The following is a 19,232-nucleotide window of genomic DNA, read 5'->3' as shown; positions in this document are numbered from 1 at the left end:
AGTGTGCTCGGGCGTGCAAGTGAAGCGCACATGGCAGGCCACCGCACCGTGAGCGCATGCGCATGTGGATGTGGATCCATCCCTTCATAACTCCCAAAAGCAACCATTGATGCCTAGCAAGTAAACTAATCAGGCTAGTCGTATATCTAAAAAAAAAATGTCCAATACTACTTCCATTCGAGGCTGTCCATGCTCATGCTCATGAGTTCATCCGTCCAGTCGCTTGCGGCTTGCTTTTGCTTGCATTGCTGATCCATGCTGCTCTGCAGCTTCTTGTATACTAGGTGCATGACGAAGAAGAAAATGCTGACCGGTGATCGTTGACTAGTGGTTTTGGGTGGAAATAAAAAAAGAGACGTGTGCGCCACGTGGGTTGCGGTTGGTACACTGTCGCGAACACCACTGGGCACGAGTTTTTCTGATTTAAGATAGGATCACTCGCCTCCAAATCTTTGGGCCCATCCAAGATGGATCACTGATTGCCAGCGGCGCGTGACACGGGCATCTCAGGTCCTGACACATCGCGTCTCAACAAACCCATCAAAAGAATAGTTTTTTTAAAAATCAAACCATAAAAAAATACCCATTCATATGATTTAAGGAAAGGACTGTGTCCCGGCTGCAGCCTGCAGCTGCAGGAGGTCCGGTGGTGCGATCTGGAAACCAGGCAGCCGGACATGGGTTCGCACGCGCCGGATTCGCGCCCGTGACCGTGGCGCCGAGGCCACCGGATCCACCCGTGCTCCGGCGAGGCGCCCGGCCCCGCGGCGCCCGCAGGCTGGAGCTAGCCGCCATGCCGGCATGCACCGTGGCTGCTGGCTGCTGGCTGCCTGGCACGATCCCAACTGGGAGCTAGATGCTGCTGCTGGTGGCCGGCCTGGCCTGGGCGCCTGGTACGGTGTGGCGGCACACGTGAGTTGGCGCGCGGCGCGGCCGTCGCGACGTGCGCCGTGGACCAGCTGCATGCGCGACATCTGATTCTCTCTGTCGTGCCCACGCACTCCCGATCTCCCCAGCTTCGGTTCCACCCACGGGTTTCGTTCGCCTCCTTGGCTGGTCCGGGTCCGGGTGGTCGCCGAGCCCGGCGTGGGGCGCTACGCACAAAAGAGGAAGTGGTTGCAGCATACGGTAGCGGTTTGGGCGTGGTGTCCTCATGTGTAGACCCCCTCTGGTAGTTCGTGTGTCATGGCCTCTTACGTCTGTTGCAGCATACGAAATCTTTTTGCTTGATTGTGATCAATTTTCGGTCTAAGGCAATTGGACGGGTTGGATTGCGTGGAGGAGATGGTTCCATCGGATTGGTGCTCGTTTGGACTAAATGAATGAATTTCATGAGTGATCCACACAGACACAGCTAGATGGATTAAATTGCGTGGAGGAGATTCTTGTATAGTTCCATTAGATCTGTGCTTGTCCGGGGGATATGAATTTCATAGAAAGAATCCACGTAATTGGATTATTTTAGATTAGGTGAAGGAGATTATGGATGCGTGACTGCTTGAATTATATTATATGAAAGTGTAAGCATTTTATATGAGTTCTCATCACGCACTTTAAACTCCTGCACTTCATTAATCCTTTTCCATAGTCGTTTGATTAAATTTGATACTTTAGGATGCTTAATTGTAGGCAACCTCCTATGTTCTTTAGCTGTAGGTCCCAGTTTAGTTTTCTAGCACAACGTCGAGTAGCGTCATTACGCAAGTCATCTTAAGTTCCATTAAGATTGATTTCTATTTATAAAATATTATTTAGCCTATTTAATAGATTAGATTAGAATAAAAAACTAGCACAGGTGAGTAGGGTAGCGGTAGAGTTATATTTATTTCAAATTGGACTTTTTCGATGGAGCAGAGCTAATATGGATACAACTATACGCGGACCACGAGGCGTACTATGAATAGACATTTTCATCCCTTTATTGCGAGTCTAAACAAAACTATCACTCTCGTAAAGAAACAAAACTATCACTAACAAAAAAACCGTAGGAAAATAACCAAATCTGCATACAAATTCGGAGAAATTCAGAGATCCAGCTAACCAAGCCCGCCGGCCAGCTATGCAGACATGGCTGAGAGCGGCCTCAACCTCCTCCCCCTCCCCATAAAACGCGGAAGAATCTCGAAGAGTCGCTTCGTCCCATCGCCCACCCCCCCTCTCCTCTGTCTCCGTCTCGCCTCGCCCCCGAGGCCCAGACGCATCAAACCGCTCTCCTTCTGTCCTTCTCTTCCCTCGCAACCCCAAAGAAGCACACGCAAGGCAGCACACGCGCCGCGCACCGGAAGATCCCAGAGAGCGGCACGAGGGGCCCCCCATTGCGGCATGGCTGCTGTGGCCGCCGGCGCTGGCGTCGGGCTCCAGCTCATTGGCGCAGCCGCGGCCACGCTCCTAGCGGCGGTCCTTGTTGCCGCCGTGCTGGGGCGCCGCCGCCGGCCGGTGGCCCGGGTGCCTCTGGTGGAAGGGAAGCCCGCGCCGGAGGATGGCTGCGCGGTCGGCGACGGCGCGGGCGCCGCCGGTGACGGTGGGACGGACGTCATCATAGTCGGCGCCGGGGTAGCTGGATCTGCGCTGGCATGTACGCTTGGAAAGGTGTCTCTTTTGTCCCATCCTTCTCGTTCGTTCGTTCGCATCGTTTCACTAGGTGGCCGAAAGTTGGGAATTTTTTTTAGATTGAAATCGGTAGCTTTTGTCCTTTTTAATTGGCTACTCATCGCTTGGCGTGAAGAACAAGGGCTGGTATTCTGTTGGAAGGGGAACGCAATGTTGAATTTTGTTTGGCGTGACTTATGAGCAGGGATCAAAATTTTCTCATGAACTAGAGAACCCAACAACAACTTCTGTCCTGCTTTTGCATGCTTCGATTTAGTTCGACAAAGTAGTCCGTTCTTTTTCCTTTTGATCTGACGAGATTAGATGCCAGTTCATCTTTCCGTACGAAGTTTCTGTTAACAGTTTTTTACCAGTCTCAGAGATAGATTCAAAACAGAATATAGCTATGATTTTTGTTGCAACTTGCAACTTACGTCGGTGAACTTTGCATGTTTACCGTGTCTCTGAAAGCGAAGTTTCTGTCCCAGTCACTTTTTCTTGTGGACGTGGAATTCGTGTGGCTTATGGAAGTTAGGTGCTGTCAATGTTCGGTGTCTTGCAACTGTGAATGGAAAAGTTTCCTCCAATTAAAGCATTCTTGCAATACTTGCCCACCTTGTAAATTCTTGGTCTTCCTTGGCCACAACTTTTGGGATGGGGAATGAAAGAGCTGAGGGGGAAGAGGGGGAGAAAGCAACAAACAGCTAAGGGAAGATTATATGTATACGCCTCAAACATTAGTTCTCTTGAATCGTGGACACTGAAAAGTTCTGTCTAGTAAAGTGATTAGTGGTGCTTAATGTTTTCCATAAATTCTATATCGAAGATGTAAATTAACCTTTGAAGAAAATGTTTCTGGAGCACTTTACAACTTTTTCTCAGATTTAGATGGCAGCTGATTCAACACAGTCCTGTTGTGCTCTTTCTCACCATTAATGAATTGCCTAACTAATTTAGGTCAAAGAAAAGAGGAATGCCCAATCAATTTTATGACCTGCTTAACTTCACATAACTCCCAGCTGCTCGAGAGTGATGTATCATCAATACGAAAATGCGGCCAGTCCTGTTATTTGAGTTGACTATTTCCCATTTGTCTGCAGATAATGTTCACATTAGAAATTGTTATATGTTTGAAACAAAACAAGCAATAAAGCTCCTTGCCCACACGAAGTAATCTTTTATCCATTTTATGGGCATTTTCTTTATGCAAGAAAATGTTGGGAAGAAAATTTTCAGCTGACTACATGTGTCTGAGACCGTGTTAAACTGTCTACCTTTTATCTTTGTATATCCAGCTTATATTGTAGGGCAGCAAACTAGTACTATCTAAATTTAAATATTAATGTCTTAGATGTTCTATTTTGCTTGCTGGTGTGTGCAATGATTTATTTTATCCCATGCCTATTTGCAGTTATTGGAGTGAGAACATAGTTTCATCTAGATCTGGGTATAATTGTTTTTGTTGTACTATATTGTTACAGCTCTCCTCTATTTGTTTTAACAAGCAACTTGTTACAACATTTTGTATCTTTTGTTTATTAATCACCTTTGATTGTTGGGAATTCAGGATGGCCGTCGGGTGCATGTTATTGAGAGAGATCTGACAGAACCTGACAGAATTGTGGGTGAACTGTTGCAACCTGGGGGATACTTGAAATTAATTGAGTTGGGCCTCGAAGGTAAAGCATACACCGTGTCCCTTATTCTATTTTAGTGCCTTCTCTAACATTACGATAACCATACTAATTTTCCGTTCTGTTCAGATTGTGTAGAAGAAATTGATGCTCAGCGTGTCCTTGGTTATGCTTTATTCAAAGATGGGAGGAACACAAAACTTGCTTATCCCTTGGAGAAGTTCCATTCTGATGTTGCTGGTAGGAGCTTTCACAATGGAAGGTTTATACAAAGGATGCGTCAAAAAGCCGCGTCTTTGCCCAAGTAATATCTATAATCCCTATGTTTTTTTTTCCTAATTTTGCTATATTCTTTGCTTAGTCGTTCACACATTTTTCTGTTTATTATTTGGTATTGTATATGCATGGTTATTGAGACCCGGACCGGCATCGAACCGGTGAGGCTCTCTGTTTGATTGGTCCAACCGGTCAGACCGCTGGTGCAAACCGGTTAAAGTAATATATGATTGTACCCCATCACAAGTGCATGCCTGCTCTAGTGGTGTGTGAGTAAGCCACAAAGCTCCAAGGTCTTAGATTCAAACCTCACAAGGACTTTTTGTTCAAGTTGAGTAGCGCACAACCCCATTTTACCTCGCGCTCTGCACCCGACAGCAACCTTGCTTCCCTGTTCCCTCTACCGGTCTGCAGCAGCTTTTACGCCTGGGAGTTTACGGTTCAACCAATTTTTACTGGTTCTTACATGCCCCGTGTCCAATCTTTAACAGGACAGGACCGGCCGAGGTCCTGGTTCCAGTTTTGCCGGTGGCACCACCGGTTCGGTCCGTTCCTAGTAACTGTGTGTATATGACTTCTGTTTTCAAGTTGTAAAGTCGATTCTAGTCACCTGTGCACTGACTGTGCACTGACTAATTGGCTAATCATGACTAGTCAACGACTAGGCAAGATTAGTCGGTTGGCTAATCCACCAAATCGGCCAGTCGGCTCAGTCTGTCTATTGACTAGTCGATTGGTTATACCTGACTCTATATCTAATTAACCCATATATTGAGAGTATTGACATCTTGCAAAGCATGGAATAAAGACTAGAGAGCACAAGTAGATCAGGAGCTGATCTTTTACTAGTTTTGAGCCCAACATGTATAAACAACCAAAGAGCACAGCAGTGGTGACAGCGCACTGCATAAGCAGGCAGCGAGCGGGAGAAATTTTCCCTCTCCCCCTCGTGCTTGGCTACATGAGCTGCGGTGTGTAGCCAAAAACAGAGCTGCAGTGTGTGAATTGAGCCTTCTTACCAAGCCCATTTTACAGGCTGCATCTCAGACTTGACCAACTAATTGCGACTAATCAAAGGTTGATTGGCCGACTAGTTGACTTGGCTAACTAATTGACAAAATAATCAAGTTGATGCACATGACCGACGTCCAATGACCGACTAGTTGATTAATCATTGATTAATTGTATGAATTGAAAGCACTTTACTGTATTTTCATCTTTAATTTGTTAAGAGTTCTTGATTTTGGAGGTCGTTGTTTGCTGTGGTCTAGTTCTCATGTTATTTCCCCATTTTCTTTTCTCAATTCATCATGTCTTATCTTGGCATAAATTGTATTATTTATGCATGTGTTAATATTTAACATACTGTTATGGTTATTCAGTGTCCAATTAGAGCAAGGAACTGTTACATCGCTTCTTGAAGAAAATGGTATCGTTAAGGGTGTACAATACAAAACCAAGTCAGGTGAAGAACTAAAGGCTTTTGCACCCTTGACAATTGTATGTGATGGCTGCTTTTCAAATCTACGACGTGCCCTTTGCTCTCCAAAGGTAGTGTTTCACATTATATTTATTGTTGAATTTTGTGACCTGTGGATATTGATCAAAATATGTTCTTAGGTTGATGTTCCGTCTTGCTTTGTTGGGCTTGTCTTGGAGAATTGCCAACTTCCTCACCCGAACCATGGGCATGTTATCTTGGCCAATCCTTCGCCCATCCTATTTTATCCAATAAGCAGCACTGAGGTGCGTTGTTTGGTTGATGTCCCTGGTCAGAAGGTGCCATCCATAGCAAGTGGTGAAATGGCAAATTATCTCAAAACTGTTGTTGCACCCCAGGTACTTTCCTGCCTTTTTTTTTTCTAAAAAAACATCACCTGTTCTCGTTGTAATCTTCATTGACTAGTCATTCCAACTAGACGCCATAATCGATGCTTGTATTTTGTCAGATTCCTCCAGAAATCTATGACTCTTTTATAGCAGCCATTGATAAGGGAAGCATAAGAACAATGCCAAATAGGAGCATGCCAGCTGCTCCACATCCAACCCCTGGCGCACTTTTGATGGGGGATGCCTTCAATATGAGACATCCTTTAACTGGTGGAGGAATGACTGTTGCGTTATCCGACATTGTTGTCCTACGCAATCTTCTCAAGCCTCTTCGCAATCTGCATGATGCATCTTCCCTGTGCAAATACCTTGAATCATTCTATACATTGCGGAAGGTCAGTTTTTGTATAACCATTAGTTACCTGTCTTCCCCGCGATGTGATTTGTTTATTTAACAAGCTGTCATATTTTCAGCCGGTTGCTTCAACGATAAACACATTGGCTGGTGCTCTGTATAAGGTCTTCAGTGCCTCGCCTGATCAAGCTAGGAATGAGATGCGCCAAGCTTGCTTTGATTACTTGAGCCTTGGAGGTGTCTTCTCAAATGGGCCTATTGCTCTACTCTCTGGTCTTAATCCTCGGCCATTGAGTTTAGTTGCACACTTCTTTGCTGTTGCTATCTATGGCGTTGGCCGACTGATGCTCCCTCTTCCTTCACCTAAACGAATGTGGATTGGAGCCAGGCTGATTTCTGTAAGTCTCTCAAATCTTCTATTTCTTCCACTGCATTGTGCTTTGTTATGTCACGGTGGCAGCCTGTGGCAGACTGGCAGCCATAATTTATCATTGAATAGGAGCTTTAATATTAACGTCCAGGAAATGAAATGATAAAACTACCTGCTGTGTCATTTCATCTTTTGACATTTTGTTCGGCCAGAACAATCTGAAACTTGGTAGTTTCGTGAAAACCCTTGTATAATTGTCCAGCATTTTGTTTGTGTTTCATTTGGTAAAACGCTCGTGTAATTTGGCCAGCATTTTGAGATATGCTGCACATGCCCCTTTATTAAGTTGCAGTTCTAGCTAGGATGGGTATTCAAAAATCTTGTTTTAGTACTATGCACAGGCAGAATACGTCCATCCCTAGAGCAAAACATATGCACGAGTCATGTCTTGGTCTATTTTACCCTAATACAGGCATATGTTTTACATAGAGAGCTACTCTTACTAGTTACTACCTTTTCTAACTGAAAATTTTCTCTACAGGGTGCATGTGGCATCATCCTCCCTATCATCAAAGCTGAAGGTGTGAGACAAATGTTCTTCCCTGCTACCGTGCCTGCATACTACCGGGCCGCTCCTGCTGCAGAGTAAGCTGGAACTAGGAACCGACTCTGCTGCTGATCTGATGGCAACTGCTGTTTCACGGATGGCATTTTTCCTGCGTTAGTGGTCGTTCATCGTCGTCGTTAGCCGGTTGTTCGTGCTGTCATTCAGTGGAATGAAAGGAACCTGTATAGTGTCTGCCCTGGGTACTGATTCGAGTTGGAAATGTGTTGGGTTTCTTCTGTACGCATGTCGATTCCTGCCAAGTTGTATATGATTCTGTTGAACTAGTGAAGTGAATACGTCGTCGTCTTTCACGCTGATCAAACTTGGTTGTTCACTGCCTGCTGAATGACACAGGTCTTGTGTGATCGCTTAGCTGTATGGTTGGTGAGCTCTTTTCTGGCTTCCAAGCAATGGACTCCGTTGGCAGATGGCACCCTGTACGCGGCCATGTCTCCTGTGCTAGAAACTGGAGAGCGTAAAACTCTTTGGTCTTTTGGAGGGAATTGGACTCTTCTATATAACAAAATTGTAGAAATAACCGTGTCCCAAACAGGCAGTGGATAGATATCGTGTGAGACTAAGCAAAGGTGACCTTTTCAATCTAATCAAGGTGGCCTCGTCGATCTAGTCACTTGCCATAAAGAAACGAGGGCCTCCTACTCCTAATCCTTACACAAGCTTCTGGAACCTTTTTGAGTCGTGCTTCAGTGTTCCGGATAGGACTCGTGGGATTCCATTAGAACAGCTCTGGGATACTCTGCCCCTCGAAGCATTACAAATTCACACGATAGACCTTCGTTGGCTCAAAGGCATAAATATATCCAATATTAGAAATGTTTCACCTTCGACAAGAATCCAAAGTACATTTATGGGTGCTACAACTGACCATGGACATTGACACACTGCATGGGAATGCCATAGCACAACAGATGTTTGCCAGTAAATTATGAGGGTGTTTTGGTTCCGAGGACTAAATTTTAGCATTGTCACATTAAAAAGAATCTTATCAATCATTTAGGAATATTAAATAAAATTTAATTATAAAACTAATTGCAACTAATTGCAGAACCCCTTAGCTAATTAGCAAGATGAATCTAATAATATATATTAATCCATGATTAGCGGATTGTTACCGTAGCATCAATGTTGCAAATCATGGATTAATTAGGCTTGTTAAATTCGTCTCGCGAATTAGCACCATATGTGCAAAAAGTAATTTAAACAGATTTTTTTAATATTTGTAAATGGTAAAATTCTCTTTGATATAACGGAACTAAACCTTAATCCTTTGGAACCAAAACGGCAGTAAGATAATACGATCCTATCGAGCATCCATGAAGACGCCAGGGTTGTCTCCCGAGGAGCAGGCCCTACATCGGGTTCATCTTCATCCAATCATCCTACAGCACATTCCCCTAAAACAACCACTGAATACACAACACAATACCTGACCCTATCTTCTATATCGAGAATTTTCACATGGTTTCTGCGCCTATCAGAAGAGGGAAAAAACGGGGTTAGGTTACTCAGTTTTCAGGAAAACAAAACAATGCATATATACACCTCCCTAAAGCACAAATAGTAGGACATAAAATACTAAACACCACTCTGATAATGAAATGTGATTAGTTCCAGAGGGTACCCCCTAGTGGTCATTTCTATTTTTCTCCCTCAAATATTGATTGGTATCACCAGCATTACAACTCTTTTTTTTTTGAACGCACCAGCATTACAACTCTTAGACTTGCACATCACGATTTGCAATTGCATAACCTACAGCCCTCCAAATCAGCACCATACCAAGTTGCATTTGTCACTTGGTGGAATGTACACTTTTTCAAAGGTGGTATCTACTTTCTTTTGGACAAACTACTTTTTACATGTAAATATAAAGGAGTTGTTAAATATGGTAAAAAGCATGACTCCTTTGCAATTTCTTATGCAGTTAGCGTAATAAAGTGTGCGGGAATATAAAAGTGTGGGAGGAACTATCATCTTATCATCAACAACAAACAAATTCGACTGAGAAGCAAAAAAAAAAAAAGTCAAAATTGGAACCATAGTTCTATATTGAGAAACAAAACCAACAATGTTGGAACAGATTGTTGCACTCACTGTTGCCACCACATGCACAGACCACCCTCATCCTTGTCTGTCGGTTCCCTACCCTCACTTGAAAACCGCCGCCAGCTCTGCAACATGCACTTTGATTAATAAGCGTTCAAAATACCAGTCAAAAGTATATAACAAGCAGTGGAATGTGAACCAGAATATTCGCATCACTTCCTCAAGTTCTACCCTGCAGCTGAATTCGTGATGAGTAGATGAACAGAAATTGTGTTCAATAAGATTGTAAATGTCTAAGACGTTTAACTATAAATTGAAATAATTGCACAACCTTAAATTATTCTTGATTTTTATCCCTACAATCTACATGATTGTTTAGCTAAACTTTGTAAGAATAAAGATAAACCATTCAGATAAAATGGGAAAATAACGGGTTGTTCCTCAGTTCATGGGATGGCTAACCATGTGAAATTAAAAACAGAGAAACTAACTACGGCGCCCACAGTTACTTTTGCTACTTAAATTGACAATGGCAACTCAATTTCTGTGCCCACAGGGGAATTGTCACATGCAAATGTGCCAAGTTTTAAAATGTCAACATAGAATGGCTGCAAAAGGACCACAAAGTCAAGGATGCACCTACAACTTTACAAAAACATAGTTTGTAAATAGACGTAATCCACGGGCCGCAGAACAACAGGAAGAAATGGAATTTATAAAAAATGTGAAGTCATAGGCGTCAAATTGAAGAACAGAAAAACTGATGTCAAGCACTCGAGTGATTAAGATATTTGGGCATTTTTAGTGGAGTGCAGATAGATAACAGTATCAATTTGATACGCTGCTCAGATATTTAAATCTGAAGCAAGAGAATTTTGTGTTGAGCAGTTGTCCAGCACATATTAAAGCGATTGTATACCTTACTAACAATGGTGTGTTGGGTATAACACAACAGCAATGACCGCCACATAGGCAAACACAAGAAAATATGGTCAATAAGATATCATGAAACACAGTCACACATAATATAGTACATTAGGGTTGCTCGTAGATGGTTTAGAAATGGACTAGAACTCTGAGCGTGGTGTTGCCGCGCCGTTTGGAGTCTGGCCAGTGTTTTCTTGTAAGCTAATTGTCTGGCCAATATTTTCTTGTAAGCTAATTGTGCCACGCTTGTTTTGTAATGTTAGCACCTGGATGAGTATCAAAATGATACAACATATACAAGAGTGATCAACATGAGATTTTCACATGCTTTATTTGTAACAAGATAAGAAATTTTGATTAGTGCCTTAGTACTCTCTATTTTGTTTTGCTTGCCCTCTAAGTAAATTAGCTTAGCCAAGACATAATATGGAGATGCATGCCCGTCGTCCACTGCATGTGTCTGCTGTTTTGACTGCAAGATCAAGAGAGGTACCTCGAAAACATGTTAATAGTATCCCAAAACTTCTGAAGAAACGTTACTACAAATGCAGGAGACACAACAAATTTTTCCTTTAGACAAGATATATTACAATCTTCGGAAAGGGCATCAAATCCTCATGCAATATTTACATAAGGAGCTGTTATAGGGATCAGCCATCCACAAAATCATGGGTACACCTATTTCCTGTGAAAGTATTACAATACCTACTTTGAAACTTCAATGAGAACGTACGTCATTGAATCTTTATTGGCGAAGTTAGCATCATGCGCCTCTTGCCATCATAGTTCTGGAGGACCACTGTTTTCATATTCTTCTGTGGGCGAGACTGTACAGAGAAAGAAGAAAAAATCTATAAACAATTTAACCAGATTATGTTTAAAAGCAATTATTTAAATTTTAAAAGCAAGCAAAGATAATGACCCACAATTATATACAGCTTTTGCAAGCAGGAGAGACATTTGATGAAGCAGACAACTGAGTCCAAATTAAGACCTCTGGAGTGAAGAAACCAAATCTTCACTATGGATATTGAGGTTGTCAAGCCGAAATAATCATTTCCTGTGCCAAAATCAAGAGTTGACAATCAATACCCTGTACAATAGAAATACCAGATGCAATTTCAGAAGGCTACTTGTACAACAGTGCCAACGAGAAGGCAGGAACTCAAGCTTGTTCTTCGTGGGTTTGGCAATATTTGGCAACATGTAAATACTCAACATGTGTTGGTCAAATCCTAAGAAACCAGTGTGCTAACTGATTTGGAAATCTCCATTGTGCACAAATGCTTGATGAGAATCCTAATAATTCTGCATTGTAACTTACGAAAATTATCCGAAAAATATAACAGGTGGTCTGATACTTGGGTATGTAGGTATTCGGTAGGAAGTAATTAGCAGGACCTTCGTTTCATTATTTGATTGCTATAGCTGGGAGATTTCCTACAGGAATAGTAGTATAAGTACTTCCTAGAACTGGAGTAAAATGTTATGAAGCCCCAAGCAGCTTGCGTTGAATATATACATATTAAATCAAATCACATTATCAGTAGCTATCCAACTACCCAAGGGAGCAAGGCAAAGTTGGCAGCTAGGCAGAGATCCTGTGGCAAAGTGAATCTTAATGTTGTCAGAAAACTTGCATCATGTTCCCTTGAATCAAGAGTAACATTTCTATGTTTCACACTAAATGAGCTCTATAAGTTTTACTCGGCTAAAACTCCCGAAAACACGAGCTATTCAGTGAGCACTTAGCTTGGAGCCATTTCCTCGAGCAGTTGCTGGGCGTAGTGCATGCCGACACACCCTCCATCTTTATGGGCGCTTCCCGGCGTGCTCTGGTGGCGCAAGAGGACCCACAGGGGGTGCAGGGAAGCCGCGCAGCGCTGGTGCCGCTTGCCTTCTTCGTGGCGCGAGTCTTGAATGGTGCTGGCATAGACACCGCGCAAGCCGGGTGTGGATGGCAATCGCGGAAGAGGCTGGTGGCACTTGAGTATGGACTATGGAGGCAGAGCAGTAACCGGTGACTGCTGGAGGGAGGGACGGGTGCGGAGGAGGGTTAGCCGCCTGGGTGAACGGTGCCACCATGGACGGCGCTCCCCGGAGAAGTGAAAATTGCTGGCCGTTTAGAGAGCGAGGAGAGGAAAACGAGGTGGGGCTCGATGGTGCTGGTTGAAGCGGATCGGGGAGAGCTCCTCTTGCGCCTCGACAGCCGCGGTAGGGGAGGGGAGGCGGTTATGGGCGGAAGGCTGCGGTGGAGGCAATGGGCGGAGGGCTGCGGCGACGGCGGCGGCGGCGGTGGCGAGTCTAGCTCTAACGGAACGACAGAAGATGCTGAGCCCAGGACGAAGTGTCCAGAAACGCCAGTTCAATTGCCTGCGGTTGTGGACAGTGGCTGAATGAGAAGTCAGAGTCTATGGCGCAGATTTTGTTCGTTAGAGACTAGAAACGCAGGCGCACTGATTAGGCTGATGTAGAACTCGGTATCTACCTCTCATATCAGCCCAACAGTAGTTTGGACAGTAACGGAGGGGAAGAGGATCCCCCACCTGATACCATTTCATTCCTGGCCCCGAAACGTTTTTGTTGCATGAATTCTGAACTTGAAAGTCTATTTGATGTGTTTGGATCTGAATTCCAATCCACTTAAATCGCTGAAGCTATCAATTTTCTAGATAAAAGCATCAGATTAATTCAGAATAATCCACTGTGCTTGATGATTTGCTATAGCCTCTAATTAAACGGCAATGAGGGGTGTGCAGCCATTCACACGCATCGATTTTTATAAATTGTAACCAGGCATATTTACAACTGAATTTAATTTAAAGGTAGCTTAGGTTTCATTCACATTTCATCAAACGCATCACGGGCATGAAGGCAAATGGAGAAGGCCACCGTACCTCAGTACCTGGCAGTTTGCTCGTTGAAGCTTGCTTGCTCACTTCTTTCCCTGTATCATTTGGACCAGCCCTCCAGTGCCATGGAATGTTTGAGCTGGAGGTTGAATATGGTTGAGCCGTGCGGGACACCGGCAATCGCGAAGGCTGTTGCCGCTGCTTCTGATTGGGCAGCCGTCTTTCTTCTGCTCAGTCGTCCAGGACTCGCGGCGCCGGCCACCATGCACGTGGTCAGGCTCACCGACGTTTTGTCGAGGCATGCCCGCAAAGCTATCGTGCCCATCGGCCACACGCGTTCTCCGGGTTGCTGAAGCGCCGAGCCAATAGCGCACCAGCCACTGCACCTGCTGACCCCATCAGTGCGCGGTGATGCTGTGAGGCCACTCACGTCACTGCGGACTTGCGGCGGAGGACGGCAGCAGGGCGTTGGCAGCTACGCAGTATCGCGCATCCTGCTGCAGCCGAGCTGGACTTAATTAGGAGATGCGTTGGGGATTGGAAGCAGGCGGGATCGCCGGGCGCGGAGCTGTCCCGATTCGGAGCGGAGGATGGCATGGGAGAAGCGAGAAGGGCGACCTCTCCTCGAGCCCTGGCAGCCGGAGCTAGCGGAGGCGGCCGGCCCGGCGGGAGGAGGAACGGCATGGGCCGACTAGTGGCGGCGTCGGAGGCGTACTTCAGCCGACAAGCCCCGCGAGGTCTCTGGAAGGACAACAGAGATGACAGAGGAACGCTATGGACGGTAGGAGATGCGTTGATTGTGGATCCAACGGCGACCCGAAAGAATCGACGTGGACGAATGAGGTGTCAGAGTGTATGGTGCAGGTTTCCTCAAAGAAAGGAGGGACTGAACATATAGGATATTTCTACTTAGATCCAACACATTCTGTAATAAGTAATTTAACCGTTCAAGAGTTGAACTTTGGTTCAACACTTCAACTAGCAAATAGTAGCAACTCAAGTATAAGTTACTTTAAAAGAGATACAATCGAAAAGTGCTAAGACAATTCATTCCCCTAAAAAGCCCAAAAGTGGATTGTATTGCAACAATTAGATTTCCATGATTTGAGATGACTGTAGCAAATTAGAATCGAATGTCTATATCAGGTATCAAATCCATTTCCAACTCACGCATCTAAGAGTCATCTAACATCAGAACATTTACACTAATAAAAAAAAAGTCTACCCCGGCGGGAGACTCCCTTGGGCTTTGTTCTAAAATGGTGCCATGCTTGGAACCCACAGCGAGAAGCTCGGCAACATTTACACTAATCAAAGTTGTTGAATCAGATAATCACGTTCAACGTTGACACGAGACTGCGCTTATAGTTAACCACACTATCACTATATTACTCACAAGTATCTTTGGTGGTTGGGTGCTCACGATGTATGCTGAGATACTAGAGACAAAAATATGTATGAACAGTTTGAAGGAAAGATCTATTTATGAATTCAAAAGGAAAAAAACAGAATTCTTCCGCATGGATTCTCTCCTCTCTTATAGGCAACATAAGGTAGATATAGCTGACATGTTTGCTAATTGTTAGTTTTCTAGGACCTGCTGACAACACATTGTTTGCAGCTTTGTTGCCCTTTCTGCGGGGAGGCCATCGTGATCAAGTACCCCACAGTGGATGAACTGTTGGAGGAAATAGCTGCTGCTGAACCTTCTGCTATTGATCAGGTATATCTCAGTGTGTGAATGTGTGTTGTGTATGCACAACAGAAACTTGTCAGCTGTATCTTAGTTTAAAGATTTGGTAAATCTAACTTTGGAAGTTCTCAGTTTGATGGTTCGGTTGCATATATTCTCCGTGTCGATTTGGTTCCTAAATTTTTATTATATTCAGTTTTATTTCTGTTTGGTGGCATATTCTGCATGTTTATTTGGTTGCCTAAATCTTTATTATATTATTGTACAGGATCGTGAAGGTTGGTCAACCTGGTTCTGGGGAGTTGGTAAGGGGTGGTTTGGTAAGTAACTGCGTTGGAGAATGAAGACATGAGGTTCTCTTGACAGGATAGGAAGCCATTTTGCCTACTCCTGGGCACGTTCTTTTCGTCCCCGAAAATCTTCATACCGGTAGCTGCTATCCTGCTACGGCTATGCGCAGCCTACAAGATACTGCACATCATCATTGAATTGTCGAACGTATTACGATGTTTCTAGAGTCTAGGCTGATCGTGTCCAGCTCGTGACGTGCATCACACGCTGAAATGGAACTGTCGATGCAGGGATGGCATGGAAGACCGCTGAACATCATCGGAGTTGCGAGATCAAACCAATGAAACTGCTCAATCGCCATCAGCGCACACGGTTATTTTCCAATCGCCCTGATACTACACGCTGATCAATGGCATGCATGCTTTTTCTACCTGATGGGTGATGGGTGATGACAATACAAATAGCTGCTCACAATGGCCAATCTAATAAGCAGTAAGAAATACTAGATGAATGTTGAGGCCCTTCCATGGCCCCATGCCGTCGCCTTAATCTACTGCTACCGTCCATCCCTTGCTGTCCTCGGCCAGGCCCATCTGGATGGACGTCAGAGTCGTGTACAGCTCCTGCGACACCGTGTCCGGGCCGGTTCTGAACTCGTGCCTGAAACGAACGCCCAAGAAAACCATCGATGAGTTGTTCTCGTCCTCTGCGACAGAGGTCGACAGATCGATGGATGGAGATGGGGATGCACATGCAGTCTTACCTCCGCCCCTGGTACGTCACCGTCGACACCGGCGCCACCACCACCGCCGTCCCGGTGCAGAACACCTCGTCGGCGTCGATCAGGTCGTCGATGGAGACGAGGCGCTCCTCAACCTGCTCGGTCAGCGTCGTACGGTACGGCTCAGTAAGCTGCTGCCGAAAATTGTGCGTGCGGTGTACAAGCGGAGCGCGGGCCACGCGCGAAATAGAGCAGCAGACAGGTGATGAGAGGCGGCGACCTTGTATCCACGGTCCCTGGCGAGCTCGACGACGCTCTTGCGCGTGATCCCCGGCAGGATGGTGCCCCTAATGGCCGGCGTGGCGACGACGCCGCCCTTGACGACGAACACGTTGCACGACGACACCTCCTCCAGGTACCGCTTGTGCACCGAGTCGAGGTACAGCACGTCCGTGAACCCCTTGCTCTTGGCGTCCATCTGCGCCTTGAGCACCTGCACATCATGTCATCATCAGTTCATTCCCCTTCATCCACTGCACACAATGCGCGGCAGAACGGCCGCCACCGCTAACGGACGTACCGGCGCGTAGTTGGCGATCGTCTTGACGCCGCCGGTGCCGCCCGGCATGGCGCGGTGGAACTCGTCGTCCACGACGAGGTTGATCGGCGCCAGGCCCTCCTGAAAAATCAAGCTTGCCGGGCTCTCTGATTATTCACGTCTCGTCTCCGGGTCTCAGCGATCGTGTCCAACTAGTGCGTGCACTGACCTTGAAGTAGTTTCCGACGGGCGCGGCGTAGATGAGGAACGTGTACTCGGGGGCCGGCGCCAGCCCGAGAATCGGGCCGCTCCCCATGAGCAGGGGCCGGAGGTACAGGGCCCCCTTTCCCTGCGGCGGCACCTGGAAGGAAACGGAAGAGATCGTCGCAGAGGTCAATCAATGGCGGCCGGGCCGGGAGCTCGACGCGCATTCACGAAAAATAATGGAACGCGCGCACGCACCCAGCGCCTGTTGGCGAGAACGGTCTCCTTGACGGCGCTGACGAACTGGTCCACGGACGGCGCCGGCATGCACATGCGCTCGGCGCCGTGCTGCATCCGCTGCGCGTTCTCCTCCGGCCGGAACAGCGTGTAGCCGGGGCGGCCCGGCCGCCGGTACGCCTTCATCCCCTCGAACAGCCCCTGCAGCACGCCGGCAGGTGGTTGGAGGCATGGCAAGGATCGATTAGGAAATGTCGTCGGTGTCTAGCTAGCAACGTCCTGGGTGGGCTGGAACGGAGGCGGACCTGGGCGTAGTTGAGGACGCCGGAGGAGGGGCTGAGCTCGATGTTGCCGTAGCGGCAGAGCTCGCCGCGGGGGAAGGCGCCGAGGTCCTCCGGCGAGGACCGCATGACGTACATGTAGTCGGTCGGGGTGAGGCCGAAGCCGAGGTTGTCCCAGTCGATCTCGCCACCGCTCTCCTCGTCGGACCTGCGCGTGCACCCATGCATGCAATCATGTCGCGGCCCGGAAATGGAAGAAACAGAGGAGATGTATCGGGATCTGCGTGTCGCTCACCTGTCGACGTGGTCCAGCTGCGGCAGCGACGACTGCCGCCGGCGCAGGAGGCCCGAGCTGCCGCCTCCTCCTCGTCCTCCGGCCTGCAAGTCGCGAGCAGCGCGAAGAACACGGTTACTCCGAGCTCCGAGGATCGATCTCATGGCGGCAGGGAGGAGGGCCATCGTGGGCGCAGCCATGGCCGAAATGAGCGAGAACGAAAACTACTAAAATAAAAAAAGCTTCGAACTGAAACATGCACGCTTCCACGCGTTGCGGCGCGAGATATTCGCGGATCTGACGGTAGCGCGCGCGCACACACTACGAGAATCGCGGACGCACCGTTACCGACGCCCCGCCCAGCAGCAGGGCCCGCGCCAGGCCGCCATGGGCGCCGCGAGCCCGCGGAAGAAGAGCGCCCTTCGCCGCAGAGGACAACGCCGCCGCCGCCATGCACGCTCCTCTACACCCGGCCAGTACCGCACACCGCTAGCAGCAACGGTATATGGGTGTCGTGCCGGCGAACGAATCGAAGCTCTTCGTCCAGCGGTGACCTCGCGACCTGCTTCACGGGCCACCAATGGCTGATCGGCTAGCTAGCTCTCGTCAGGAGTCAGGAAGGAGGCAAATTAAAGGATCGAGCAGTAATGTCCGTCTGTGCGGTGGCGTATTTATGCAAGCCGTGGGATGATAACTTGGCGGCGGGTGCTCGATCGATCAGTATCTTCCTACCGGTGACTAGCTAGTCGTGTACATGCATCTGCGGGGATTGGCAGGGAGCGTGCAAATTGCAAGGCTCGATGGCGTCACGGTTGTGGGTACGTGTACGAAGCTAGGAGAGTGGAGAGAGGAGTAGGAGCAGCAGCCGGGCCTTTTCCTGGCCGGAGAGGGACAAACGAGACGGAGACCACCGGAGCGGCGTGGGTGGCGTGACAGGTGACCTGCGCTGCGAGGCTGCGAGCAAGTCCCGGGGAGGGGAGATAGATGCCTGCGTGGGGGCAGCATGGCAGTGACACAAGGGATCGGGCCGGGCGCCGCTGCCGCCGCCTGCCGTTGTCGGCTGTCGCTGCCTCTGCACGGACGTACGCTGCACGGTGGCCGGCCGGGGAACGAGATCGGAGGAAGGTGGCGCACGGCTCCCAAGTCCTGTAATCGATCCGCCTGTAGTCCGTGGAGTCGCCTCGTGCCGCGGGTGAACGAACGCGAAAACCCCAGTTCTCCGCTAATTTTCTCGCGTTTTGGTTCCACTGGAGAACCGGGGAAGAGTTGTTGAGGCTCGAGATCGAGATGGATGCCACTGCGTTCGCTTTCAGTGCGTGCAGGTGTTCAAATCCTGTTGTGCTTGTGCTTCGTCCGTCGCCTTTTTTTTTCCAGTGCTACCTGTTCAAGGGTAGGGATTGCATCGGGAGGTTGCCTCACCAACCCGTACTTTGTGTTTTTTTTCCCCCTTGGAGGAAAAAAGAGGCACATGATCGAGCTCTCATAC

The 19,232-nt window shown here is 47.4% G+C and overlaps 2 protein-coding genes and 2 long non-coding RNA genes across 4 annotated transcripts; 1 reads left to right on the top strand and 3 right to left on the bottom strand.

Annotated features, from left to right (window-relative positions):
* The first annotated feature begins 2,130 nt into the window (after nucleotides 1–2,130).
* On the top strand, nucleotides 2,131–8,026 carry LOC112874853 (squalene monooxygenase-like). The gene is made up of 8 exons (XM_025938415.1): nucleotides 2,131–2,589; nucleotides 4,157–4,268; nucleotides 4,353–4,527; nucleotides 5,882–6,050; nucleotides 6,120–6,338; nucleotides 6,449–6,724; nucleotides 6,804–7,082; nucleotides 7,596–8,026. Exons 1-8 carry the CDS (start codon nucleotides 2,323–2,325, stop codon nucleotides 7,701–7,703), a joined length of 1,605 nt encoding a protein of 534 aa, XP_025794200.1. The 5' UTR covers nucleotides 2,131–2,322; the 3' UTR covers nucleotides 7,704–8,026.
* A 929-nt stretch (nucleotides 8,027–8,955) lies between these two features.
* LOC112872582 lies at nucleotides 8,956–10,728 on the bottom strand. The gene is made up of 3 exons (XR_003224704.1): nucleotides 10,648–10,728; nucleotides 9,777–9,853; nucleotides 8,956–9,153 (listed from the first exon to the last, which is right to left on the bottom strand). It is a non-coding gene; the product is annotated as an uncharacterized LOC112872582 (long non-coding RNA).
* Nucleotides 10,729–11,201: 473 nt separating this feature from the next.
* On the bottom strand, nucleotides 11,202–12,951 carry LOC112872581. Its single transcript, XR_003224703.1, has 2 exons — nucleotides 11,582–12,951; nucleotides 11,202–11,482 (listed from the first exon to the last, which is right to left on the bottom strand). It is a non-coding gene; the product is annotated as an uncharacterized LOC112872581 (long non-coding RNA).
* A 2,861-nt stretch (nucleotides 12,952–15,812) lies between these two features.
* LOC112878162 (branched-chain-amino-acid aminotransferase 2, chloroplastic-like) lies at nucleotides 15,813–18,609 on the bottom strand. Its single transcript, XM_025942584.1, has 9 exons — nucleotides 18,089–18,609; nucleotides 17,768–17,850; nucleotides 17,497–17,680; nucleotides 17,213–17,392; nucleotides 16,980–17,111; nucleotides 16,793–16,891; nucleotides 16,493–16,705; nucleotides 16,255–16,367; nucleotides 15,813–16,151 (listed from the first exon to the last, which is right to left on the bottom strand). Exons 1-9 carry the CDS (start codon nucleotides 18,197–18,199, stop codon nucleotides 16,037–16,039), a joined length of 1,230 nt encoding a protein of 409 aa, XP_025798369.1. The 5' UTR covers nucleotides 18,200–18,609; the 3' UTR covers nucleotides 15,813–16,036.
* Between the last annotated feature and the right edge of the window lie 623 nt (nucleotides 18,610–19,232).

Source organism: Panicum hallii, chromosome 9 (genome assembly GCF_002211085.1).
Source record: "Panicum hallii strain FIL2 chromosome 9, PHallii_v3.1, whole genome shotgun sequence".
In the NCBI taxonomy this organism is placed as follows: Eukaryota; Viridiplantae; Streptophyta; class Magnoliopsida; order Poales; family Poaceae; genus Panicum; species Panicum hallii.
Note: the sequence above shows the minus strand (reverse complement) of the source record. Positions and strands in the feature narration are given on the sequence as shown.